This window comes from Neofelis nebulosa, chromosome 10 (genome assembly GCF_028018385.1).
Source record: "Neofelis nebulosa isolate mNeoNeb1 chromosome 10, mNeoNeb1.pri, whole genome shotgun sequence".
Classification (NCBI taxonomy): domain Eukaryota; kingdom Metazoa; phylum Chordata; class Mammalia; order Carnivora; family Felidae; genus Neofelis; species Neofelis nebulosa.
This window is the reverse complement of record NC_080791.1, coordinates 72,354,562-72,382,207: the sequence shown is the minus strand read 5'-3', so window position 1 is coordinate 72,382,207 and position 27,646 is coordinate 72,354,562. Positions and strand designations below refer to the sequence as shown.

Sequence of the window (27,646 nt, the reverse complement as noted above, 5' to 3'; positions counted from 1 at the left end):
GAATGTAGTAAGTCTTCTAAAAGTCTTAAGTCACATTTCTTGAGCTTCTTTATTCCTAGGAACATTTCTATATGTAGAACTATGGTGAACCCCAAATAAAAAATGTGCTGGCTTACAGAGTATTTAGAGTAAATGCTAGAGGAAAGAATGTACATTCACATAGTAATTCATATTTTTCAGATAATTTCCATATCTAATAGGTAATCTTCACCGTGATTCCTTTAAGGTAAGCGATAGAAATATTATAACCTCATTTATATATAAGAAAATTGAGATTTACTGATTCAAAATAAGATAGTAAAAGAACCAGAATTTCAGTCTAGTCTTAACATCTAAGCAGTGAATTTTATATTATTCAATACTCTTTAATTTTTAAAACTTATGTGCCCTCTAGATAAACAAAAATAACCTCATACAATTCTTGAGTATTACAGAAATTTCCAGTTATGTTAATATTGTGACACAAGAAAATTCTTTTTATCTTCTAAGATGCACATTTTAACTTTAAATATATGTGAGCTTTCCTAGGCCATGTGGAAGTGAACAGTCACTTTTTAAAAAAAATTTTTAGGGGCGCCTGGGTGGCGCAGTCGGTTAAGCGTCCGACTTCAGCCAGGTCACGATCTCGCGGTCCGTGAGTTCGAGCCCCGCGTCAGGCTCTGGGCTGATGGCTCGGAGCCTGGAGCCTGTTTCCGATTCTGTGTCTCCCTCTCTCTCTGCCCCTCCCCCGTTCATGCTCTGTCTCTCTCTGTCCCAAAAAAAAAAAAAAAAAAAAAAAATTTTAATGTTTATTTATTTTTGAGACAGAGACAGAGAGAGAGAGAGAGAGATGGAGCACAAGTAGGGGAGGAGCAGAGAGAGAGGGAGACACAGAATCTGAAGCAGGCTCCAGGCTCTGAGCTGTCAGCGTAGAGCCCAGTGTGGGAATGTGGAACTCGAACTCACCAATGGTGAGATCATGACCTGAGCTGAAGTCGGATGCTTAACCGACTGAGCCACCCAGGCGCCCCAACACAGTCACTTGTAACATGAGCCATGTTGTTCTGCTTTCAGTTCTTTATACTAGATACAGTAAAAACAGAATCACAAATATATGTTTATGAAATTCAGTTTATAGCATGGAGAACTTTTACACTTATTACACTACTTCAAATATATATATACTTTCTCTAAGAAATTTTCAAGACTGTCCTTATTTCCCTCTCATTTCTCCGTTCTTTACCAACTTTACTCCTACAATATGGCACCAAATTTGAGAATCTCTGCAACATTAGGCAGTTATGGCACATTGGTTAAGAGTAGGATCTAGAACCAGACTTCCTGGACCTTGAGGCAAGCTACTACGCCTCATCTATAAAAATGAGAACATAATAGTGCCTACCTTATACATATGTTTCGATAATTAAAGGGGCTCTTGCATGTAAAGCACTAAGAAAAGTGCCTGACACGTTGCAAGTACTATATCAGTGTGCCATTACTATTATTACTATTATTATTATCATGCAATTACCATAGTGACTTAAAGCGATTAATAACATGGTAATGTTACTATAATGTCAGGAGAAGCAAATTAGATTAACATCTGTCATTAGGTCTTCTTCAGTGTGTACCTTTTATTTTTGTGCCTGATAAAATAATTCAGAATCTTTTAACCTTACTATTAACCTTCCTTTGATATTTCAGTGAAAATAGTATTCTGTTTTTTTAATATTTTTTAATCATTCTTCTTTTAGAAAACCTTTATAGGATAAGAGAAACCCAGCTGTGTTCTTCAGAGCTTTTATTCCTACCTATTCTTCATGTGTTTTGGTGATTGTCAAGTCATATATGCCCATCATCCTAAAGCTTATCCCAGGAAATCAGTAGCAATGGGCAGCATCACTTTTTCCCTCAGGGTGTAATGTGTCTCCCAAAGGAGAGAATTTGTAATGAAGAGCACGCGCGCACGTGCACACAGACACACACACACACACACACACACACACACACACACACACACACGATTCTGAAATTTCTCCAAAAGGAGGTGTGATTCTTTAAGAGAGCACTGAACTAGTTTGAAATTATCACATTTAAATTCAGCAGACTGTGTCTACTATATACTAAGCACTTTACATGATTTTCTCTTCACAGCAACCTTGTGAGGTAGGTATTATTATTCCTCTTTTAATGAGGAGAAAACTTGAAGTTAAGCAATTTGTTATGATACTGATTCTGATCTAGATCTTTTAACTTCATTTTACTTATTCCAGGACTTATTTTACTATGTAACACACTGCCTCTTAATGAAATAATGGGCTTTTCACTATTTTTTATTGTTGAAATAAAACTTTTAAAAATGATTGAAATTTGCCTACTCTTGCTTCTTCCATCCATATGCTAGTATCATGGCATTTTGGGAGATCAGTTCCTGGGACCAAGGAATAAGCTGCTCAGGTTTGCAGTACTTGGTGAATTTAGGTGTTCTTGTGGTACGAATTGCTTTTCTTTCCAAGCTAATAACAGGTGGGATAAGGCTGTCATTTTAACAAGTTAGTGTGAATGAAACAAACAAACAAAAAAGTCCCAAGCAACTCGATAGCTCAGGAAGGCTACATTTTGAGGCAGGACTTCCCAATGGAACACTTTTTCTGTTTAATGCTAAAGTAGAATTTTCCTTTTCCTAAGAATGCTGTGAATACTCTATCCACAAAGGAAATCGCCTTATCGTTTTAGAAAGAGTATCAGCTGCCGAAGATACAGATGTGAATTCTGGCTCTGCCACTTACTAGCTATAATGTTGAATAAATTACCTACTCTTTTTTATCGCATCTGTAAAATAAGAAATTAATGCCTTCTTCATAGAACAGTTATAATTTTTACACTTTTCAAAATTGTTTTTTTTCCCTGCTTTACTGACGTATAAATTACATGCAGTAAAATTCAAGTGTTAAATTCTGGGCATTGTATATAGCCATTTATAACTTTTTAGCCTTGAGAAGTTTCCTCATGTCCCTTTGCAGTCACATCCTCACTATGACACACTTGTTCCACTCATTTATCTGCTTTCTGCCACTATAATTTTGTCTTTATTAGGATTTTATATAAATGGAATCATATAGTACATACTTTTTTATGTTCAAATTTTTTCATGATTTTTAGATTCTTTCATCTTCCTGGGTCTATCAATGTTTTGTTCCCTTATATTGCTAAGTAGTTTTCCATAGAATGTACATGGGCACGCATGATTTGTGTAGCTATTTTCCAGTTAATGGACATTGGATTTATTCCAGTTATTGGCTGTTATGAATAATGTTGCAAGTACACATATGTACACATATGTTTTCCTTTTCATGTGTATATATATATATCTAAGAGTACATTGATTTCTGGGTTGTATGGAAATTGTATTTAACTTTCTAGAGAAACTGGCTGTAACATCTTTATTCCCATTAGGAACGTTGGAAGTCCCACTTGTTCTGTACCCTCACCAACACTTGGTATTGTTAATCTTTTAAAATTTTAACCAGTTTAGTAGGTTTTAGGGGTATCTTGTTGTGGTTTTGATACTCACCCCTCTGCTGACTGGTGATGTTGAGAGTCTTCTCATGTACTTATTGGTTATTCATATAGTTTTGTGTGTGAATAATCTATTCACATCTTTAGTGATGTTTTTATTAATTTGTCTCATTTATTGAATTGTAACAGTTAAAAAATATTCTGGATAGAAAGTTCTCTATTTTCTTTTGCAAATATTTTCTCCTAGTTTGTGGCTTACTTTTTTTGTCTTTTTAACTGTGTCTTTCAAAGAGCGAAGTTTATAATTTTGATGACATTTTATCTTTTTTTTTTCTTTCCTGGTTCATGTTTTTGTGTGTTATGCTTTAAGTGTTGCCTAATATAATGTTACAAAGATTTCCTCCTCTGTTTTCTTCCAGAATTTTTCTAATTTTAGGTCAGATGTTTAGGTCTTTTCTATGTGTAGTTACATTTTGTGTTTGGTGTCAGAGAAGGGTCTAGGCTTATTTTTCTCCATATATATCTCCATTTCTAGCAAAATCTGTTTCAAAGACTGTCCTTTCTCATATTGGATTACCTTGGCATCATTGTGAAAATTAAGCGTGGGTTTATTTCTGGAGTCTCTATTCTGTTTCATTGATTTATATGTCTGTCCTTGCACAGTCCCGCCTGGAATGAATTACTATGGCATTGTAGTAAGTCTTAAAATCTTACTATATTGTTCTCTACTTACAATTTTCTTTTTCAAAATTGTTTTGACGAATTTTTAGATAGATTTTAAATCATTTTGACCCTATCTTCTGGGATTCTGGTTGGGATCATGTTGAATCTGTAGATTAATTTGGGTGAGAATTGCTATCTTAACAATATTCAGCCATCCATTACATGTATATGGTATGTTTCTCAATTTTTCTGTATTTAAAAAATTTTTCCTTTGCAGTGTTCTATAGCTTTCAGGGTAGAAAAGCCTTCTATACTTTGGTTAAATTTTTCTTTCTTCAAAAAAAATGTTAAATACAAGTTAGTTAGAATATAGTGTAATTATGGTTTCAGGAGTAGAATTTAGTGATTCATCCCTTAACACATAACACCCAGTGCTCATCCCAACAAGTGCCCTCCTTAATGCCCACCACTCATTTAGTCCATCCCCCACCCAACACCTTCAGCAACCTTCAGTTTGTTCTCTGTATTTAAGAGTCTTTTATGGTTTGCCTCCCTCTCTGTTGTTATGGTTAAAATTTTCTAAGTATTTTATTTTTTATACTATTGTAAATGGAGTTAGAAAAATTTCTCTTTCTAATAGCTTATTCTAGTATATCTAGCATATGGGAAGACAACTGATTTTTGTTATTGACCTTGAATGTTTGACTTTGCTTAAATTTCTTTTCAGTTCTGGTAGTTTTTTTTTTTTTTTTATCAAACTTGTTAAGATTTTCTATAGTTATTATGTTTTCTGCAGCTAAAACCAGTTTAACTTCTTCTTTTTCAAACTGTGCATTTTCTTTCTTTCCTCTCATTATTGCACTGGGTAGGGAATTCAGTAAAATATTGAATAGAAGTGGTGAGAGTGGACATTCTTGCCTTCCTGTTCTTGTGTAGAAAGCATGGAGACTTTCACCATTGATTATGATGTTTGATGTAGGTTTTTCTTTTTTAAAAATTTTTTTTTTTCAACGTTTTTTTATTTATTTTTGGGACAGAGAGAGACATAGCATGAACGGGGGAGGGGCAGAGAGAGAGGGAGACACAGAATCGGAAACAGGCTCCAGGCTCTGAGCCATCAGCCCAGAGCCTGACGCGGGGCTCGAACTCACGGACCGCGAGATCGTGACCTGGCTGAAGTCGGATGCTTAACCGACTGCGCCACCCAGGCGCCCCTGATGTAGGTTTTTCAAATCTAAATTTAATAAGATTGAAGAAGTTCCCTTGTAGTTAAGTTTTTTGGAAGGTCTTATCATGAATGGGTATTAAAGTTTTTCAAATGCTTTTTCTGCATCTACTGAAATGATCTCATTTTTGTTACTTTATTTCTTATTATGATGAATTTTACTGATTGATTTTCAAATGTTAAACCAACCTTGCATTCCTCTAAAAAACTATACTTAGTCATGATTTATTGTCTTTTTTATATGCTGTTTCATTCTGTTTAGTCAGTCCACTCTTAAGCTTTTTAAAATTAGTAGCCTGATCTTTGGGAAAATAACTCTATTTATATTTTGCTGAAAGCTGCCTTTGTGTTATATATATTGCAAGGAATATGAGAGTAAAAGCTATGATTCTGTTCTCAAAGGAGTTCATGGTCTCACTACATTTAAAAAAAAGAAGAAGAATACATGACTGGTTTTAATGTGTGTCCCAGGCATACAGATTTGAGAGGGGACAGTTGGGAAAAAGGAAGACAGGAACTTATCAGAATCACTGTGTATCAGTGTTGCCAGAATGTCTTTGTAGAAGAACTGAAATTTGCCTTTATCCTCTACCTGATGTAGATTATGTTTAGGAAAAAAACATATTTGGACTAATGCCAGGGACAGAAAGGGTATCTTTGTTTTTAGGTTCTACCTTAAAGGAGGCAGAAAGAAAACTGGGAAAGAAAAAAGAAAATTCCTGAACTGGGAGTTAGGAGATCTAGTTCTAATCTGAGCTGATTTTGACTAGTTGTGTCACCATAGGTAAGTCACATTATCCTTAGGTGCCTCCATTTTCTCCTCCATAAAATGTGGTGGTTAGGCCTGATCAGTGGTTCTGGATGAGGGAGGAGAGAGTACACATATTTCCGAGAAAGCTCACCAGAACTCCTCGAGTAGGTGAGAATTACTGGATTATATAGTCTCTAAATCTTTTTCCATCCCTGAAAATCTTTGATTTTATGATTTTGTGAAATCAGTAAACTTGGAGACTAAAGCCCTTATTTTTACCTTTGGTTTAGCCATTCTCAAGTTTCGTAACCTTGACAAGTCACTTCTCCTCTCTGGGGTTTATTATATTTACGTTTAAAATGAAAACTTTCTAAAGCCATTCCAGTTCTAAAAGTCCAGGGTTCTAAAGTGAGGTGAATCTATTTATATTAAACGTGTATATATTTCAAATATGGCAAAGAACCTATTGTTGTGAGATAAATGACTATGGTTACATTTTTTTATGTGACTGCATTCAGCATCTTTAAGAATTATGGGGAATAAAAAACCAAGGCCCACATTGTTAAACTTATTTCTAATTTTTAATGGGAAAGGTAAATTCTTGAGCATATGTTGAGATGCTAGCTTTGTGTAGTATTGGCTCCCAACTTGAAATACAAAAATCTAAGACTTCTATGTGTTTTCTTAGGATGTAGTTTATTTATTTATTATTATTATTATTTACAGTCTGTTATACAAAAGCTTCAAGGGATATAGGGCATTACAGCACCACATCTCTAACTAGCTGGAGCATAATACATGATTTGAGTCCCCAATATTTTCTAACAGTAAGGTTTGTTTATTAAAGAAACCCCATGCTGTGACTGAATATGTCTAATAGAAGCCATGTTTGAACTTGAACATTCAAATGTATGCCCATATATCTTGGGCATATATCATACATAATGATGTGGGGTCTAGACATCTTTCTGGGTTTGTTTATGTCTGTTATGGATTCCCCTCATTATCCATGCTGTTTGAGGGAGACCCCATGGATTCAGCTAGTTTATTGCATACTTTCTATATTTTAAGACTAACTCAGAGTTCCAAGTGGCACATATGTTCCAACTTGGAAGATTATTTTCTCACTTTCCTTTTTTATGATGATGATTAAGGAAAAATAAAGTAAGATTTTAGGGGATGGTGACATGTTTGAGAGTGGCTAACCATAATCCTTTTGGCCATGTTTCAAATATAGTTTCTTATAATTATTTATTTTATTATGCTACTCTTCCTAAAAATTTTTGACAAGTTTGAGCTATAGCATCTGTTTTCTTATTTTTAAAACCATATTGTATACCATCTGTTATTTCATTATCATTGATTATAACTTTTAGAATTTAGGAAAGGTAGATAAAGACTTTAATCTTTAATTGTACAGTTTATTATATGCAGTATACTCAATGCTAGAATTAAACAAGTTTACCTAAAGAATAGATTTTAGATATAAAAAACTTTTATTTCTAGTTCCTATTATTAACTTGGAGCAAGTAGCAGCTTGGCTAGCAGCTTTCATTATTATTGTTGTTAAAATCTCTCCCGTGACATTGATTTTATAAAATTAGGTATCTCTATGCATAACTCCTTAGTTTTTAAAAAAGTATTGTTCATATTCCTTATTTTTTTAATCAAGTGAAATAAACCAAATAGCATTATAAGAATTTGCAATAAATATTGAAAAAAGGTGGATTGTCATTAGAATTTATCATTATGGATTTTTTTTTTTTTGAGGAGGTGATATAGCACTTGCTATAAATATTCATGTTCTTAAATCTAGAGATATTCAGTGATTAGGTGATTTTATGCCTGTTTATGCTGAAAGGAACAAAAGAAACTTTAAAAACTAAAAGCATAAACATAATTGAACCACCCACTTAAAAGAGAAATTGGAATAGATGTTTTCCAGGGGAGAACATGCTTTCTGTGTAAAAAGAGCTAGTGTAACAAGAAGTCATCTATTCTTGATTTCTTTAGACAGCTAGAGCTTTGTGCCTTGTCTAGTTTCTGCGTTTTAAGAGCCTGTTCTGTGTAGCAGAAATAATACAATAAATGGGTTTAACCACATTTGTCTCAGCTAGACAGTCTGCTTTGTCAGAGATTGCTGGTACAACATAAACAAATTATGTGTTTGTAGTGCTTTTCAATGAAAGCCTATCTAACAGAGCTGAGATTGTGTTTCAGCAGCTGTAGATTTAATCTCCTACCTGTCAGTTAAAACAGGCATTTCCTGAGCCTGATAAGGACTGGTTGTAGAAGAGGAAAGTAGTCACAGCTGGACAAAGACCTATTGTTATTGGCTGATAATTTCTATGTAGATTCAACTCCTTATTCTACCATGGAAACTACAGCCATAGTACAGTTTTAAAGGAACTAACCTGACCTTTTTTATTGTTAAATTAAGAAGAGTTAAAGAGAATCAAAGCTAAGCTTTGTGTCCTTCATGTTTGAGAGTTGTCACGTGGAACTAAAAATCAATGTCTGTAGTTTAGATCGTCATAATTCCAGATCATTGTGGATGTGATAAATAGGATCTTGGAAAATGCCTGTTCACAAATTTTTAAGTACATTTTTAGGAATTCTACTTGTAATGCACACTAGAGTCAAAAATTAAATCTGTAGATGGATATTTTATGTGACTCACATGTCATGGGACATGTCTTTTTCTTTTTTTCTATTTTTTATTTGTGGGGGTGGAAGCGGGTGTTCCCATTCTCTCTTTGTTTCATGTAATTACCCATAGAAATTTATACAGTTACGTTGAACTGTCTCAAAATTGGTCAAGTTTGTTTGGAGAAAATATCTATCTCTACATTTCTATAGAAGTTATTATAATATTATAATGAGTCCCATGTCTCCTAAGTCATGAATGGTTAACAATAGGGCACACTGATAGACTGGACCTTACATTTGTATGAACTTGGCCAGCAACCTAAATCCACAACTTTTTAATTTTCAGTTTAAATTTCAATTTAAAGTCGTTCATGAGTTTTCAAGTTTAAAAATAAATATGTGCATGAAAATCCTTTAGGAAACTTCCCCTTGCCTTTACCTCCCCCAACTCCCAAGTGTGTAATCAGTCATTCCTCACAATCCCGAGGCAGCTCTTTCTGCCCACAGGTTCTGTCCCCGTAATGAAACCACCTTTTTGTACCAAAAAAATGCATATGCATATATATATATATATACACACACACACACATATATATATCTTAATTTAATTAAATATTTATAATTAATTTTTCCAGATTTCTTGAGAAATGGATTGACATACATCACTATATAAGTTTAAGGTGTACAGCATGATAGTTTGATTTACATATGTTGCAAAATAATTGCCACAATAGGTTCAACTAATGTCCATCTTCTCATATAGGTACAAAAATAAACAATAAAAGAATGAAGAAAAAAATAAAGGAAAAACATATTTTTCTCTTTGTGATGAGAACTCTTAGGATTTACTGTCTTAACTTTCCTATATGTTATACAGCAGTGTTAGCTGTAGTCTTCGTGTATATTACATCCATGGTACTTATTTATCTTATAACTGGAAGTTTGTATGTTTTGACCACCTTCCTCTGGTTCCCCTTCCCCCCAGCCCAATCTCTGCTAACCACAGTCTGATCTCTTTTGCTGAGTTTAGTTTTTTGTTTTGTCTTGTTTGTTTGTTTTTTAGTTCCATATGTGAGAACATATTTGTCTGTCTTTCCTCCATCTGACTTATTTCACTTAGCATAATGCCACTAAGGCCAATCCATGTTGTTGCAGATGGTAGACTTCTCCTTTTTTTTTTTTGTAAAGGCTGAATAATATTCTATTTTATGTATGTACCACAACTTCTTTATTCATTCATTCATTCATTAGTGGATGCTAAAGTTGTTTCCATGGCTTGGTTATTGTAAATAATGCCGCTATGAACATGGGAGTGCAGATATATTTCCAAGTTAGTGTTTTCATTACCTTTGGATATGAATCCCTTGGTAGGGATTTTTAGAAATGAAATTGCTAGATCATGTGGTCATTCTATTTTTAATTTTTTGAGATTGTTCCACACTGTTTTTCATAGTGGTTGTACCAATTTACATTCCCGCTAACAGTGCACAAGGATTCCCTTTTCTCCACATCCTCACCAGCATTTGTTATCTTGTCTTTTTGATGATGACCATTCTAATAGGCATAAGGTAATATATCATTGTGGTTTTAATTTGCATTTCCATAATGACTAGTGATGTGAAGCATCTTTTCATGTACCTGTTGGCCTTTAAAGCATTTTCTATGGAGAAATGTCTGTTCAGGTACTTTGTCCATTTTTTAAGTGTTTTTTTGTTTTGGTTTGGTTTTGGTTTTGGTTTTTGGTTTTTGGTTTTTGGTTTTTGGTTTTGTTTTTTTTGCTATTGATTGTATGAGTTCTTTATATATTTTGGATATTGACCTCTTATCAGATATATGGTTTGTAAATATTTTTCCCATCTCATGGGTTATCTTTTCATTTTCTTGGTGGTTTCTTTTGCTTTGAAGAAGTTTTTTTATTTGACGTAGTTCCATTTCTTTATTTTTTATTGTGTTGCCTGTACTTTAGGTGTGTCATATCCAAAAAATCATTACCAAGACCCATGCCAAGGAGTTTTATTCATATGTTTTCTTCTAGGAGTTTCATGTTTTTAGGTCTTATGTTTAAGTCTTTAATCCATTTCAAGTTAATTTTCGTGAGTGGTATAATGTATGGGCCCAGTTTCATTCTTTTACATGTGAATATCCAGTTATACCAGCACCATTTATTGAAGAGACTAGACTATCTTTGCTCCATTGAGTATTTTTGGCTCCCTTGTCAAATATTAGTTGATTGTATACACTTAGGTTTATTTCTAGGCTCTCGGTTCTGTTCTCTTGATCCGTATGTCTGTTTTATGCCAATACCATACTCTTTTGATGAAGATGACTTTATAGTATAACTTGAAATCAGAAGTGTGGTACCTCCTTGCTTTGTTCTTCTTTCTCAGAATTCCTTTGGCTATTTGGTCTTTGGTGGTCCCATGTAAATTTTTAAGTGTTTTTTTTTTTTCCTACTTCTATTAAAAAATGCCTTTGAACTCTTGGTAGGGATTGCATTAAATCTTTAGATAGCTTTAGGTAGCATTGATATTTTAACAACATTAATTCTTTAAATCCATAAACACAGGATACCTTTCCATTTATTTGTGGCTTTGATTTCTTTCATCAATGTCTTATAGCTTTCCATATAGAGACCTTTCACCTCCTTGGCTAAATTTATTTCTAAATATTTTATTGGTATTGATGTTATTGTAATATAATTAACTTTTTAATTAAAGTTTTTACAGCAATTTCTATTTTGCAAAGAGCTACATATATCATTTGATCTTTGCAAAATATTTGAAAGGTAAGTATAACACTGGGGTTTGGAGTTTACATTTGTTGAAGTGTGAGAGACTGAGTGAGTAGTAAACAGGTAAAAATTGTGGTTATAAAAGATAGTACTACTTTTCTTAAAAGTCCACAATACCCTAGCTTGCTTGTTTCCTCCCTCCTCTTTCTTCTCTCTTTACTTTCTTTGTACCACTTTTTATATTTCTTTCATTCTTTTTTTTTTTTTTACATTTATTTATTTTTGAGAGACAGAGTGTGGGCAGGGGAGGGACAGAGAGAGAGAGAGACACAGAATCAGAAGCAGACTCCAGGCTCCGAGCTGTCAGCACAGAGCCCGATGCGGAGCTCGAACCCATGAACTGTGAGATCATGACCTGAGCCGGTCAGACGCTTAACTGACTGAGCCACCCAGGTGCCCCTCTTTTCTTTTATTAAAAAAAATTTTTTTTTAATGTTTTTTATTTATTTTTGGGACAGAGAGAGAGACAGAGCATGAACGGGGGAGGGGCAGAGAGAGAGGGAGACACAGAATTGGAAACAGGCTCCAGGCTCCGAGCCATCAGCCCAGAGCCTGACGCGGGGCTCCAACTCACGGACCGCGAGATCGTGACCTGGCTGAAGTCGGACGCTTAACCGACTGCGCCACCCAGGCGCCCCGCCCCTCTTTTCATTCTTCTCATGTCTTTCTTCATTTCATTTCTCTTTTTTTCTCTTCTCTTTTCTTAACATCTTGTAATTAGGGCAACCCTGTCTAATACTACTTTTATTTTGGGGGGGGGTGGCACAGAAGATTGGCTAAAATTTTAAATCTAAGATATACAATGCTCCTCCTTCTTTATTTGCTTACTATTAAGAAATATCATCAAGGGCTTTGTAATACTGTGTTTTACATGGAGTGAAGTAAAAATCAATACTTTAAAATAGAGAACAAATGAATATTAGGATTTATTAGTAGGATTGCTTAAATAATGTTGGAAAACTCAATGTTTTTATTTTCCATTTAGAATTCTGATTATTTTTATGTTATTGACCTGAGTGATCCAGCATATCATCCCATTTCTTTTTGGGCTTGGTTTCTATTCCTTTGCATTTGCAATTGCATAAGTTATTCCTAATCAGTCTTAAATGATGTTATTGGTCTATTGTTCTTTGTAATGCAAAAAGTTATGAGAGGTAAATTGCTGCAGCATATGACTCTGTATTGTAAATTCCAATTTCATTTGACATATACGACATTAGTATAAACTACCAACAAAAACTGAAAGCAATAGATGTTTAATTTAACCAGTGTTTGAGCCAGTTTATATATATTAGATTTTCAACTTTCTGATCTTAGATTGTCAACTTTCTGATCTCAAAAACAGTTGATTTTTTTTCCCATAGAAAAGTTGGCAGGTAGCTTGAATAGTTTTAAATATTCCTATTCTTCCCATACAGAGACTAAATTCAGGAATTACATTTTTAGTTTCCATCAGTAAGCTTCTCTGCTACCTAAACTTTTATTAAAAAAATATAATATTTGCAGAAAATACAATATTTGCAGTGATGTAACAGTAGCCACTTAGATTTTAATTTGTTATCCTCTTCTCCCCTGTGGCATAAAAGAGTACAAATGTTTGAAAGTTATGTGCTTCTTGTCTCATATGGAATCGCTGGACAAGCCATGTTTTAGTCAGTCAGTTAATCAATCAGTCAGATAATTACTTTCATATTTAAAGGCACTGTCCTAGTAGTAGTATATTACGAACCTATCTGCAAGATTTTTTTTTTTTACTGTACCAGACAGGATATATAAGATGGAAAAAGGCCAACAATATATCCCTACTTCACAACTGTTGAGGTCGTTTCTAACCTGGTCTCCTTGCTTTCATTCTTGCACTAATATAGTCATTTTCCTCACAGAAACCAGAATGATCTTTATAAATCTAAATCAGATCTCATGCCACTTCTCTCCTCAAACCCTCTAATGGCTTTCTATCACATTCAAAAGAAAATCCAAATTCCTCACTGTGCCCTACAAAGCCCCAAATGATCTGGTCTTTGCCCATCTTTCTAATCTTTCCCTTGCTACTCTCTGCTCATTTTGCTTTGGACTTATTAGGTTACTCAACCCAAGTTATTGCTGCTTCAGTTACTTTGCCCCATGTGCCTTCTGCCTGAGTTGCTTTTCTCTCATATAATTCCAGGTAGCATTTCCTTAGGTCATTCAACCCTGTGCTACATTATCTTCTTATAGAAGCCTTCCTTGGCCATCCCTATCAAAAATAGTCTTCTCTACTCCTTACCCACTATATCCCTCTTTCTGGCCTCTACCCTTCAAATGCTATCTCATTATCTTACTTTATTTTTATTCATAGAATTTATTATGAATGGGTATGTTTTGTATTTTTATATATTTTTTGCCCACGTGTATGCACACACACACATATATACATATGTATGCATATATACTTTTATTTTCATGTTGTCTGTCTTCCCTAGGAGATAATGGTAGGGGATTTTGTGTACTTCTATGTCCCCAATACCTAGATAGAATTGACACCACAATAATGTCAGATTGAAATAAAAACCATTAAATAATTCAACACAATATGTGCAGTATAAATTTTAACAGAGGGAAAGATATTTTTTGCTTGGGGAATTTTCATTTAGTAGTTGAATTTGAGCTAAACTTTGAAAGGTAGGTCAGATTTGGGAAGGCAGAGAGGAGAGGAAAGATCAGTCTATATGTTAGAAGAAGTGATTTGAACAAAGACTTAGAAGCTATTGAAAGCAATAAATGAAAGATGGCAAACATAATAGAAAAACAACCTTGAAAGGTACATTAAGAACATCTTACAGACTGATTTTAATACCAGACTAGGCTAGGGAGTTTGGACCTTATGTTTCATAATAGAGACATTATTATATCTAAGTTATTTAATATGAACATAGTACTAAATAAAAATACAAAAAGAAAATTTCTCTCTTTATTTTTTTAAAGTTTATTTATTTTGAGAGGGAGAGAGAGGGAGCACGAGCATGGGTGAGGAAGAGAGAGGGAAAGAGAGAATCTTAAACAGACTTCTCACTGTCAGTGTGGAGCCCAAGGCAGGGCTCAAACCCACAAACGATGAGATAATGACCTGGCCAACATCAAAAGTCAGATGCTTAACCAAATGAGCTACCTGGGTGCCCCTCTCTTTTTATTTTTATTTTATTATTATTTTTTATCAACAGAGACCACATGAGAGCGGGGGAGGTCAGAGAGAGAGAGAATCTTTAAAAAAATTTTTTTTTAATGTTTATTTATTTTTGAGAGAGAGAGAGAGAGAGAGAGACTGAGCACAAGTGGGGGAGGAGCAGAGAGAGAGGGAGACACATAATCCAAAGCAGGCTCTAGGCTCTGAGCTGTTAGCACAGAGCCTGACGTGGGGCTCCAACTCACAAATCGTGAGATCATGACCTGAGCTGAAGTCAGATGCTTAACCCACTGAGCCACCCAGGCACCCCAGAGGGAGAGAGAATCTTAAGCAGGCTCCACATTCAGCACAGAGCCCAATCTCATGATCAGATCAAGATCATGACCTGAGCCAAAATCAAGAGTCAGACGTTTAACTGACTGAGCCACCCACCCCCAAATTCTCTCTTTAAATAACATGTTAGCTTATCCTTATATCATCTTCAGTGTTGACATACTTTGCATTTACTTGGGGTAGCAGGTGAAGAAGCGTGTGTAAGTGTGTGTGTGTATGAGTAGAAGTGTACATGCTGAGGCTGGGGCAGGGGTTGTTGATTACATTCCAAAATGACATTGAAGTTGCAGGTCATTAACTTTTTGCACTAAAAAGATTAGAGTGCGATAAAGAGTGAAAGCCTGAAAGTTATTATTATTTTCTTAATTTGTTCTTTTAATGTTTATTTATTTTTGAGAGGGAGAGAGACAGAGCACAAGTAGGGGGAGGTCAGAGAGAGAGAGAGACACAGAATTCAAAACAGGCTCCAGGCTCCAAGCTGTCAGCATGGAGCCCGGTGCGGGGCTCGAACCCATGAATTGCAAGATCATGACCTGAGCCGAGGTTGGACACTTAACTGACTGAGGCACCCAGGCGCCCCTTTGGCTATAGTTATTATTTATCCTTTTACTCAGTATCCATTTCTTATAGCAATCCCCTTACTTTACTCTCCAGCCCCCACCTCAGTTACATATATAGGCACCATCTCTTATTGGTACTTCCAGGGAAGGTCAGCTTGCTATGGCTGGGCCCCAGCTGTCAATAGCTTAGACATCTTGTTTATGTTCTGTTTGGAGTTAACAGCATATTTTTCAGGCCTGTAGCTTCAGATGAAATTGCTTCTATTTTTGATAATAGCTGATGCTTAAATACTTCTCTGTCATTCATTCTATGTTGTATAACCAGCCCACTGTGACATAACAGATATTTTTTATTATTATTTTGCAAAACTGTATTCTTGGCTCTTCTGGTGAGAAGAGCTTATCATCTCTGTCAGTAAGGATTATAATCAATGATGATAAAATTATTAAAGAAGCTTAGAGTCCTCTTTATACTATAGAAGAATTTCAACAGATGTGCTAGGGGAACTCAGTCATTAAAAATATTTTCTAATAAATGAATAAGGTCAATTTTTGTATTCTCACACCAACCAGTGGACTTCAAAGTCCGAGCATGGCATGCCAAAAGAAAAGATTGCTGTGATGAGGTATATTTGGAGCAGATGCATATTTCTGTTGCTTCGATTTGAGGATTGCAAATGATAAAAGGACTTTGAATTGATTCAGAAGATTAAAAAATCAGAATTATTGTAGCTTAGTTTCAGAGAATGAAAATTCTGTAATACATCTGTGTTACGAATATTTGTTGAGCCCCTACTCTGTGCAAGAGAGGAACTTTTGCTAAGCCCCAGGGAGATATAAAGTCCCTGCCTTTAAGTTGTGCGTAATTTTAACAAGACCTGTAGTCTAAGATGTAAACTTGCATTTCTGTAAGAGGAATTTAATAATTGAACTCTGGTCATTGCTACCAGAACAAGCTTGTGTAAAATACTTCAGGGGTAAAAGCCAGATTGCCTTCATTACAGGTCAAAAGTTTATGAAAGGTTTATATCTGAATTTGGTTGTTACAAAGAAAGGAATGCCATATTCTTCACAATGTTACCATATTCATATGGCATTTATACAAAATTTGAAAAAAAAATTAATTTCCATCTTTGCAAAACATTTTGATCATTGTATATTTAATGGGGTTTCCATCTGAGAACAACAATCATTAGTCTCTAATATGTTTCATACTTCTGTGGAAATAAGACAGGGTGGAATAAGAAACATTCATCTTCACTAGTCTTTGGAAATATCTAAAGTAATTGACTAGCTCAGTCTTCTGTGATGGCCTGGTGACCACTAACTGTGACTATTTGCATAATAGTCAACTCTTCACTTCTGTAGTGATAACTGTTTGTATCTGATTAAAATTAAGACTGTTTTAGTTCTCTTGACTTTTCCAGAAGTTGCAAAAATTGAGATTTGCTGTTCTGCTTTAACCAAACAAATGCACACATGGGGATAACAATATGCTGAGTTTATGCAGATTTTACAGCACGAATCTGAATAAAATACCCACTAATAGATCCTTAAGGAGTAATAAACACACATGAATTTTCCTTAGTTGCACTTTAAAGTGATTTTAACATACTACTAGACCTTAACAATAATATTTAATTGACAAGATTATGCATTTGTATGGATTGAAAAGGTGGTAGATATCTAATTCCAAATGAATCATAAATTTTACTTTTGCATAACATGTTTTATTAATTTCTCTATGGCCAGGATATTCTGCTTCCCTCCTGGTGAGAGTTTCTTAAAACATAGTAAGATAATTTAAACACATTTAATTAACATTTATCATCCATTTTATAAAGTAATCTGACTTTTGTCCTCATAAATACTCTCAAAATTTTTCTAGGTTATAGGCCATAGGAAGACTATGGAATGATACTTAATGGAATTTTTGTTGCAATTTAATTTTCTTTTTAAGCAAATCTTTACTTTCTCTGTTGACCCTGTTCCCAAGTAAGCTGACAAACTGGATGATTTGTGCTATTATGTAAGTGAAAACAAACCTACCACCACCACCTGATAAAATAAGGCTATAGACTTCTCTAAGCCATCTTTATATTCCCAGTGCCTACCACAGTACCAGTCAGATAGTACTAGGTGCTCAATAAATGGCTGCTGGTCAGGTGATTAAAGACAGGCACTATAGACCTCTTTATAAAGTGACATGTTTCTTGGGAGCCTAAGAGGTCATCTTATATGTGTGGAGCTCTTTATTTCCGAGAGTAAGAGGACAAATAAGTAAGAGATACTAGGAATTATGATTATATTAGTGCTAAATCCATGTTCTTTTCTTTCAAAATTCAGTGTTTAAACAGAACATGTACAAATGAATGAGATCGGGGTGCTTGGAGGGCTTAGTTGGTTAAACAACCAACTCTTGATTTCAGCTCAGGTCATGATCTCATGGTTCAAGAGATTTAGCCCCACTGTCAGCGCAAAGCCTGCTTGGGATTCTCTCTCTCCCTCTCTCTATACCCACCACCTGCTCATGCGTGTGTGCTCATGCACTCACCCTCTCTCTCTCTGTCTCTCTCAAAATAAATAAATAAATAAATAAATAAATAAATAAATAAAATAAAGTGAACAAGAGATGAAGAAGTGACATTTGACTACTGATGATCCTGGTAGATTAATGAGTTATTTGCCCATTTTAGAACTTATAAATAGAATGGGTATATACAGTATGCTGAGATTATAAAAAGAAGTGTTAACACAAAGGACAGGATTGGCTCTTTCAGGGTTATTAATATCTCTCTCTGAATATGCACCTAAAGAAGATTTTTAGAACTTGTGCTATTGACCTGATGGATGGAGTTATTGTGCTCTTACATTCAATGATCATTTCTGTCCTGTAGAAGCAAGGAAGAAACCTGGAAAATGCAGATTGTGATGTGGATTTAAATAACTATCTTAAAGACCAACCTAGTAAAAAAAATTGCTTTGTTTGCATGTCTTACTCTTGTTAGAGTGGGGACATAGTGAACTAGAGACATGATATGTTTTTTTTTATTTCTTCTGTGAATATGTTAGATATTTTATGAAATATATTTAGCAGTGTAAATTAGCAAAGACAAGTTGACTACTGAAGTTATTTTCTCTTTTTTCCTTCAATTAACTTCTTGCTGAGGTATAATATACATGCAGAAAAGCATTATCATAAGTATAAAGTCAGCTCTTAATTGAGGTTCAAACTGAAACATAAGACTCTAAAAGAATAAAGACAGGGTTTTTAAAAGGATGTCTTTGGATTATAATATCTTGAGTTTGTTCTACCTTTTCATGATTTTTCTAGGCCCTTTAGTGAGGATTTTGAAAAGAGTGGTGGCAGTAGTATGCACAGTTCTTGGAAGAAATTGCATTACATTAAAGATGAATGTTAACAATGGTAACAAGTTGTTTTGTGTATTATCCTGGTGGGCCCTGAGAGAGTGAGACAGAGAGACAAAGATGATGGGGGGAAGGGACAGAATATTTGCTACCAACAAACCAACAAACAAAAACAAAGCAGGACTTCCGGATGCAGTTACATAATGTCTATCCATTGCAAGTTGATGGGAAACATCTGGGAAGATGGGACTCTGTTCTCAAATAGTCTTTTGTGTCCCAGAATTGTTCCTGATGAAATTTGATTTTTTTTCTCCTACCAGATCCAGGTAGATTCTCTACAAGCAGAGATTTGCTAAAAGACAAATGAAAAGCAAAGAAGGTGATACCAAGACGTATTTAAAAGTCATTCTTTATTATTATTATTATTTTTACTACTAATAAAAGTGATTCATTGCATTAACCAATGCATATCGGTGCCCAGAAAACTGGCTCTTTGGTCTAAGGTGCTTCTCACATTGATCAGTTGTTACAACATGCCTACTATATCCTTAGCCTTGTGATAAAAGCAGTGGAGCATATAGAAATATAAATGCCACAGGCCATTCAGGACACTCAATTTATTTCATGATAGGTGATTAATGAATTGAAAAAATTAATGAATAGGTAGTAGGCCATATTTAATATAAGACTCCTTTGTGTACTTCCAACTATGGTCGACCAAGAGAACTTCAATATGCTGACTACTACATTATGCTTTCTAAAATAGGACAGAACATGGTCGACATTTTAGACAGGATTTAAGCAAAACCAGGTTTGAAACGGTTTTATGTTAAGGCATGCAGGTATCCTACCAAATGAGACCCTTTCCCTCCTAACTCTTCAGAGTTAACTGAGATCCACATACAGTTTGGCATGTACTTTTTGGCACTAAGAAGACACCTCCCTGACTTTGAAGGCTTTTCATGCAAGGTTTCTGGGTCCTTTATTTCTTCCTCTTTAGACATGGAGGGTTTTACAGTGGTAGCATTTTATACGAATGACTCAGCTATTCTTTGCAATAAAGAACAGAGCCTTCAGGAAATTCCCTCCCTGTGCCCCCCTCCCTCTCCAATTGCTCTTTCCCACTCTTTATTTTCTATCTCTGTCTCCCTTTCTCTGTCATCATTTACAAACATTGGAAACAATTCCTTCCAACAGATTAAAGAAGCTTTCTTCAATTAAACCACATGAGGAATGATTTACTAGAAATAAAGCCTTAAAATAATCTTCACTTGCTCACTGGTTTTAACTCAGTATTAGACATTAATATGCTCATGATTTTCAATACAAATACATATTTCCCATCACCAAAAAAGTTAAATAATCTTCACGAAAGAGAAAATGAGCCCCCCTGAGTGTCACTCTGTTTGCATATTAGCGCATAGCCAGGTCTCTGCCAAGTTGCTCTCTGACTGACTGCTGCAGATGCTCTTTCTCAAGTATTCTGAGTCATATCTTTAGTACAAGTCTTCAGGGACAAACAATAGCACCTGTTCCTCACAAGATATCAGGCCAGTTAGCCCATTCATGTATCTTTAATGAAGCTCTGGGGCAGATGGCAAAACACGGCATCATCAACAACTTAGCACAGAGAAAACAAAGGGATAAGTATTGATGCAACAATGCTGTTTTACAGATAGGAAGAGACAGAACCCAAGTGTTTCACATGCGTCTTGCTGCTGTCTTGATTGTCTGAAAGATGTGAACACCAAGCACTTAAAATTTCTGGGCATGTAGCCTATTTGATCAAGAATGTGTTCCCCACTTTCGGCCAAAGGGTAACACTTTGGTCAGGGACTGTGGAAGTTTAGAATCGATGGTCAGTTGTACTTGGGCACCTGCAGTTTGTTTCTTTCATGATGCCCTGACTCAGCTTCACCTACGATGTAGTTTCTGGTTTCTTGTGATCAGTCAAGTGACATGCCCAGCCGGTTAGTGCTGACTCTGGTTTCATGTTCAGAGAGATATTTTTGGCCACGTCAAATTTTACTCTTTGTATTAACCAAATCATTTTTACCTGTGGAATAATGAAAGGATCTTTGAATTTGTGCTAAGGGAGAGCTACACTTTCAAGAAAAGAAGATGCTATTTGAAATTTTGATAACTTCTTGGGAAAGACATGTGGAGACTGGCAATTCTTTGATGGAGTGAGGGGAATTCTATTAGTTTTTATTCTTTCGTAAAATATTTTTGGAAGTTGCTGCTTCCAATGTGACTGCCTTCCCCGGCATGTCATCAAATGGGAAGATAGGATGATGGGAAGGAAGAGGGAAGGTAAGCTTACATTCTTCAGAGCGGGGGGGGGGGGGCTTTTCTGTATATTCATAATTCTTTATCTGTCCTAAGCCCTGACACTCAGTGCAGTGAACAGAACTCACAACTTCTATAGGAGAAAAATATCCTGGATGCTTATGTGATTCTTGTGTGGCTGCCGAGCGCTCTTTCTTTATCTCTCCTCCCTTCTTTGTTCTTGCTTTCCATTTCTGTCCCACATTCAATCAATAATTTTCTAGTAAGTACAAGTACAATAAATGGAAAGCTACGAAAGGGGTAAATTATTGCTTTAATACATGCTTTATCCTCATATTACTTGCACTGGGCCATACTGGTCAGCTTTCTATAAAAGGTGGTAGTTGCAAGTATTCATAGACCTCCACTACCCTTGTGAGTTTTTAAGCCGCATAATTCCTTTAAAATAATATCACACTGGGGAAATCTGAATAAGGTTGTTGGATTGTATCAATGTCAATATCCTGGTTGTGATAGTGTACTGTAGTTTTTCAAGTTATGGCCATTAGGGACAAATACATGGGATCTCTTTGTAGTATTTATTTAAAATGCATGTAAATTTACGATTACATTTATGAAACTTTCAGTCAACTGTTATTACAAAGCATTATATTCCTTGTCTCACTTAGGTCTGTTTAGCAAAAGACGACTTGATGCTTAATATAATATGGCACTTAAAAATGTAGACTTTGATCCTGAAACCTGGACTTGAATCCTGGCTGTAGCACTTTTTAATTGGCCAACCTACCGAGGCTCTCACGGTTTTGTCTTTCTCATTAAGTGAATGAGGAGAATAATAGTAAATACCTCACAGAGGTTTGAGGATTAAATGAGATAGATCATGTAAATCATTTTCCCAGTGCTTGACATATACGAAACACTGGAAAATATTGGCAGCTGTGATGATGATGATTATCATTACCATCATCATCACTATTATTACCTCTATAATTAGAGCTACAAGAGGAGTGCTTCATCATCTTCTCTTGGTCTAGATTCTAATTGCTACAGAGTATTTTGTCTTGTCTTTAATAAGGGGCATTTTGATTATTCACATCAGTGTTTTCCTTGAAATAAGTTAAGGGCAAGTTTATCATTTGGAGCTAAATAATTACTGTTAATAAATATAATACATTTTTGAAATTAATGACAGTGGCTTTAATTGATCAAATTGTTCTGGGTACAAAAAAGAGAGAAGAAGGAACAAACTGGAACTGAACAACATACTATCCCTACTCCAGAGTCACTCCAACAATCCACCTCTGAAATAGAAAATTTGTTTTGGTTGCAGCCCTCCAGATTTTCTTTACCCAAAGAACATACACACATGATTTCTCTCTTTCCTATCACTGAAGTCCATGTGATGTAGTGGAAAAAGCACTGGACAGGGTGATGAGCAGTTCTGGACTCCAATCCAGCCCTGTCGTAGATAGTGTGACCACAAGCCATGTCTTTTACCTGCTCTAGGCACCTGTTTCCCTATGTGTGTAGTGTGAGGTTTGGCTTAGATTAGTGATTCTCAGAGAGTGTTTCCTGGGCCACACTGCCCGCTTTACCTGGATACTTGCTGGGAAAGTACACACTCGGATCCCACCTCACATCTACTGATTTAGAGGCTCTGGCAGCGGGCGGGGAGGGACAGTAGGGCCGAGCAGTCTTTGTTTTAACAAGCCCTCTAGCTGAACTAGATACATGCTGAAGTTTGAGAATCACTTCCCTGAATTAAATTTTAGTCTAAATATTAGATTGTTGGGCCTAGCTCCCAGAGTTTCTGATTCATAGATCTGGAAGGGGGGCGGGGCCTGATAATTTGCTTTTTTGAAGTTCTCAGATGTTGCTGATATTACTGGTCAGGTATCACACTTTGAGAACTAGTAGGTTAGATCAGCTCTAAACTCTGTTCCAACTCTGATTCTATCATTACGATTGCTTTCACAATGTCTTCTGTCCCCCTTCTTACTTACTTTATCCCCCAATTTACTGAAGCTGCCTCAAAACTAATAGCCTTGAAAGTTTCTAACATATCCTACTTTGTAGAGGATGATGGACAGAAAGGAACTTCCCTAAATTCTTACAACTTATGTTAATGTGAAACACCTACAGCTCTTTGGCATTGACATTGACCTTAGACAGTTTAGTTAGTCATCTCACGTATGTAGCTAGTTACAAAAGAAATATCTTCATGCACCAAGATTCCAAGATTCAAGAATTAAGGTCTGATGCTTAATTGCCATCGATCCCCTTATGTTGTCTCATGATCTGAAGAGCTTGGGCACCAATGTAGAAGTAAAATTATATTTTTATCCTAAGATGCTGTTTAATGAATAACAGTAACATTCCCAAATTGCATCTTCAGATGATCCTTGTAATCCCACCTCTTCTATTTTATGGTTTTCTAGATACTTGGGATGGGATAATGCTCTGTGTGGCCTACTGTCTGCTAAGAACATGACAAGCCTCTGCCTGTCAAATTGAATTATTTAGTTGGTTCATATTTTCTTTTCTGAAGTAGAGTTATGGGTAAGAGTCACTGTTTCTTGTGTGTGTGTGTGTGTGTGTCTGTGTGTCTGTGTGTCTGTGTGTGTGTGTGTTTTAGTAATTTGATAATTTTCTAGAACAGAATATGCAAACTGCATATGAAAAAAGGAGGGCTCTTACATTTACTGAGTGCCTATTATGTGCCAGTCACTGTGCCACAAGTGTTACTTTTCTGGTCTATTGAACCCTCACAATAACCATGTAAGATAATATCATTAGCTTTTAGATGAGGAAATAGACTCAGGAAGGTTAAGTAACTGTTCATGATCACACGGCCAAGGAAATGGCAGTGTATAGATTTAAGCTCAGATAAGATTGATAACAGAGCTTCTGTAGGCATCGTAGATTCTGAACAAATATGTGGTAAATGAATGAATAAAGCAATGAGTACATCACGTTATCTTCCTAATGCTGAATTTGAAACAATCTGGATCATAGAGTTGGAAAGGCTGTCTAGGTCATTATCTAGTCAGGGGTTTAGTTATGTTTATCCTTTAAAGGATCCCTAACATGTGGGTATACAGCCTTTACTTGACTACCTCTAGGGAATATGACACACGTGACTCTTTAATCAGAATGATTGTTGAATAAGTCATTATTAGAAAATTCTTCTCTACATTAAACTCCCCTAAAATCCCTTTCTTAAGTCTAGTTCTGCCCTTTGTAACTGCTCAGACTTAATCTGATTCTTTTGCCAAATGAAGATAGCCTTGTATCTTTTCTCTCCCAAGCTAAATAGCTCCTTTTTTTCAGCTACCTCTCAAGATCCGTAGCACATAATAATAACTTAATAAATGTTCGTTACAAAGAAGGAAAGAATAAATAAATACGATAGCTAGACCTCTCACTTGTTCCCCTTTAAAGCATCAAGCATCTGTGCTATGTTCTAGGTACATGCTAGGAACCATATTTCTAGAAGAAAATGAAACGATTTCCTTTGATGTGCTCTTGCACTGAACAGTCCTACCAAAAAGACTGTGTTTTATTTTCTGACATAGAACAGTGCCCTCATCTTTGACATCTCAGGTTTGCATCAGGTCACAGCAAGCTTGAGTCAAACAGCCAACCTAGTGCTTTTCTTCAGGGTTAAAGGCAAGACCTGGGCACAAGGGGATCAGCTCCAATTTACGCAGGCTAAGTTTGTACTCTAACGTACAAAACTCGGGCTTACCTCAGCTAAAATGGTAGAAATAGCTGCCCAAAGCTAGTTTCTTTCACGCCCCACTGGCAAGGTAGTAATTGCACAAAGACCTTTTTATTATAAGTTGATTTTCCTGAGAAATGAATTCAGAAAAATACTGTAAAGTGTTTATTTTTTGCTTGCCCTTTATTAACCCACATCTTAGGGCTTTCCCTAGAGAAAAGCTGTTGGTAAATGAAACCTCTTAGACCCACACAGAAGCATTTTTGCACCATGTCCCTGGCTGTGGAGGGAACAGGGACAGGACAAGGCAAGTTGGCGCTATGTAAACAGGGTCATCAGCCAGTGTATGGAATTTTGCCTAAAGAGAAGATTTAAGAATTTAAATGGGGGAAGGGTTTGGGGTTGGTAGAATTACTGGTAAATGTTTGTATCTTAAACAGGATATAATGCAGCTCTTTTATACTAGTAAAGAGCCCAAAGACCCAGTTTGAACTTAAAGAGCATCTCTGTTAGTACATCCTAGTTTTGATCTTTAAATAACAAAAGTCCTATAGTTCAACCTATGAAATCAGGCACTAAAAGCCAGGGCAGTACCTTACTGTGATGCTATACTGGAATCAGGGTAGCATGTGTAGAGTAAAAAAAAAGGAGCTAGGAAATTAAAATGTGATTTCACAGGCATGATTTTGTCATAGCTCTTATTTTCTTTATATGGAATACAAATACAGATATAGAGTGAAGATTTTCTGTTTTGCATTTTTGTGCTCTTTGATACATTTATTGAGGTCAAATGAAATTTGATATAGTAGGATTTATTATGAAATGCTCTCTGAATACAACTCCATAATTACTGAGCTACATGGTAGTGCATAAAGCTGTAAAACTGCTAAGCCAGACAAGCAATTTATATGTTACATCGAGGTGTGTATGGCAAAGAATATTAGTTTAATTGGGAGCCAAGATGTAGTAGCCTTAAATCTAAAGAGCTATATGTTTAACATAATGTGGTAAGGCTTTGAAATAAGATACCTAAACTGGGGAGATAAAGCATTTGGAATATATAACAATTAGGCATTATTTTCTGACCAAGGATACTAAACGCTGTTTTCCAAATAAAGGGCAGACAGAATGCAAAGCAGGTCAAAGGGCAAAACCTTTCAACATTGCACAGTGTAAGAAGCAAACTTGTTTCTTCCGATTGTTTTAAGGAAAAAAAAAAAAGAAAAAAAGGAAAAGAAAAGAGTCGAGATAAAAGAAAAACCATTCACCACAATTTGGTGGAAGCAGGGATGAGGCAAATTCACGACAAGGTTGTGTCCTTGGAGTCCTAATAGGATCTAAGAACAGGGATTTGGTAACTTCTGCCTGTGTTTTCTCAGGGAGCAGCTTCGGAATGAGGTCAGAAGTGGGTGGCTGTTTGGGTACCAGCACACCAGCAGGAGTGAAAAACAAATACTTCTTGGCATACATTTGTTCTCTGTCTGATCATAGGCTCTCTTCTGTTTAGCAGGTTCAGGGTCACATGCCTCCGCTCATGATCCCAATTTTTCCACATGACCAGCGGACCCTGGCAGCAGCTGCTGCCGCCCAGCAGGGCTTCCTCTTCCCCCCTGGAATAACATACAAACCAGGTAAGTAGAGAGGAATTCAACATTCTTTTGGAAATGCTAAGATCCTCATGTTTTTGCTTAGTAGTCACAACAAACACAGGAGCATACAAAGGAACTATGAATAAAATGATCATAAAAGCCGATTTTAAAGTCAAATTAGAACCGGAAAGTTAATTGGGAAGGAGGCATGTTACTCGTTTGTTGCAAAAAAACTTTTACTTTCTCTTTTTCCACCTGGTTTGTTCTGAATTCACAGATAAAATGCTACTTTCCCTGGAGACCACAAATTTTTGTTAGCTCGCTCTCATACCTTTACTGTGAATAATTGTCTTTGGTTAAAGACACTTTCCTCCTCCTCAAGAGCTTTTATGCTCTGGGAGAGTGGTCACATACACTACAAAATGCTATTGTTGTTTGTTGTCTGATTTCTCCTGGAAGAAAAGTTTTAAAACTGGGCAGATTTAATTAGCTCACCACTAATAGGTAAGATTCCTTTTGATTTTAGTTGAAATAATGAAGCATTCAGTAGTATTTTCTCATTCATCTTTAAACCTCAAAACAGGTCACATAACCTTGCAGTGAAATATGTTTTGAGATGATTTAGCAAATGTTATGATTTTTCTTTATTCCTCTGAGTTTACTGGACTCCTGGGGAATTCAATTAGGGACATAATGGTTTGAAGCTTCTTTCAGAGCCTCCTTGTAAACAGGGCTTTAAATGTTTAAAGATATGTTGCCAAAGGAATCCAATGTAAGAAGATAGTCAAGTAAATAAAGTCAACCTTAATTTCATTTGTGCATTCTTTGTAAGTGACCTCAGCTCAGAAGTAGTGACCTTGTTCTACTCATTAATAATTTCCGTGTCAAGTTCTTTTTAACATATTAACCTGATTATATTAACCACCAGATCTGAGTGCAACAAATCTGAGCGCAGCGGCTTCTTTGTGTATGGGGTGTATAAAGTGAACAAAGGCATTTTAATGTGCTTAAAGTAATAATAAAATATAAATCACTTTACTAAAAT

At 35.7% G+C, this 27,646-nt stretch overlaps 1 protein-coding gene across 27 annotated transcripts in view; it reads left to right on the top strand.

The window, feature by feature from the left end:
• SOX6 (SRY-box transcription factor 6) overlaps positions 1 to 27,646 on the top strand; it is a 693,774-nt gene that overhangs the window by 535,451 nt on the left and 130,677 nt on the right. For 20 of the 27 annotated variants that reach the window (XM_058688340.1, XM_058688339.1, XM_058688348.1 and 17 more), the window contains one exon: positions 26,520 to 26,643. In XM_058688340.1, the coding sequence (XP_058544323.1) occupies positions 26,520 to 26,643 (124 nt within the window). The remainder of the gene's footprint in view (positions 1 to 26,519; positions 26,644 to 27,646) is intronic. The other 7 variants (XM_058688360.1, XM_058688361.1, XM_058688359.1 and 4 more) reach the window with 1 other exon arrangement.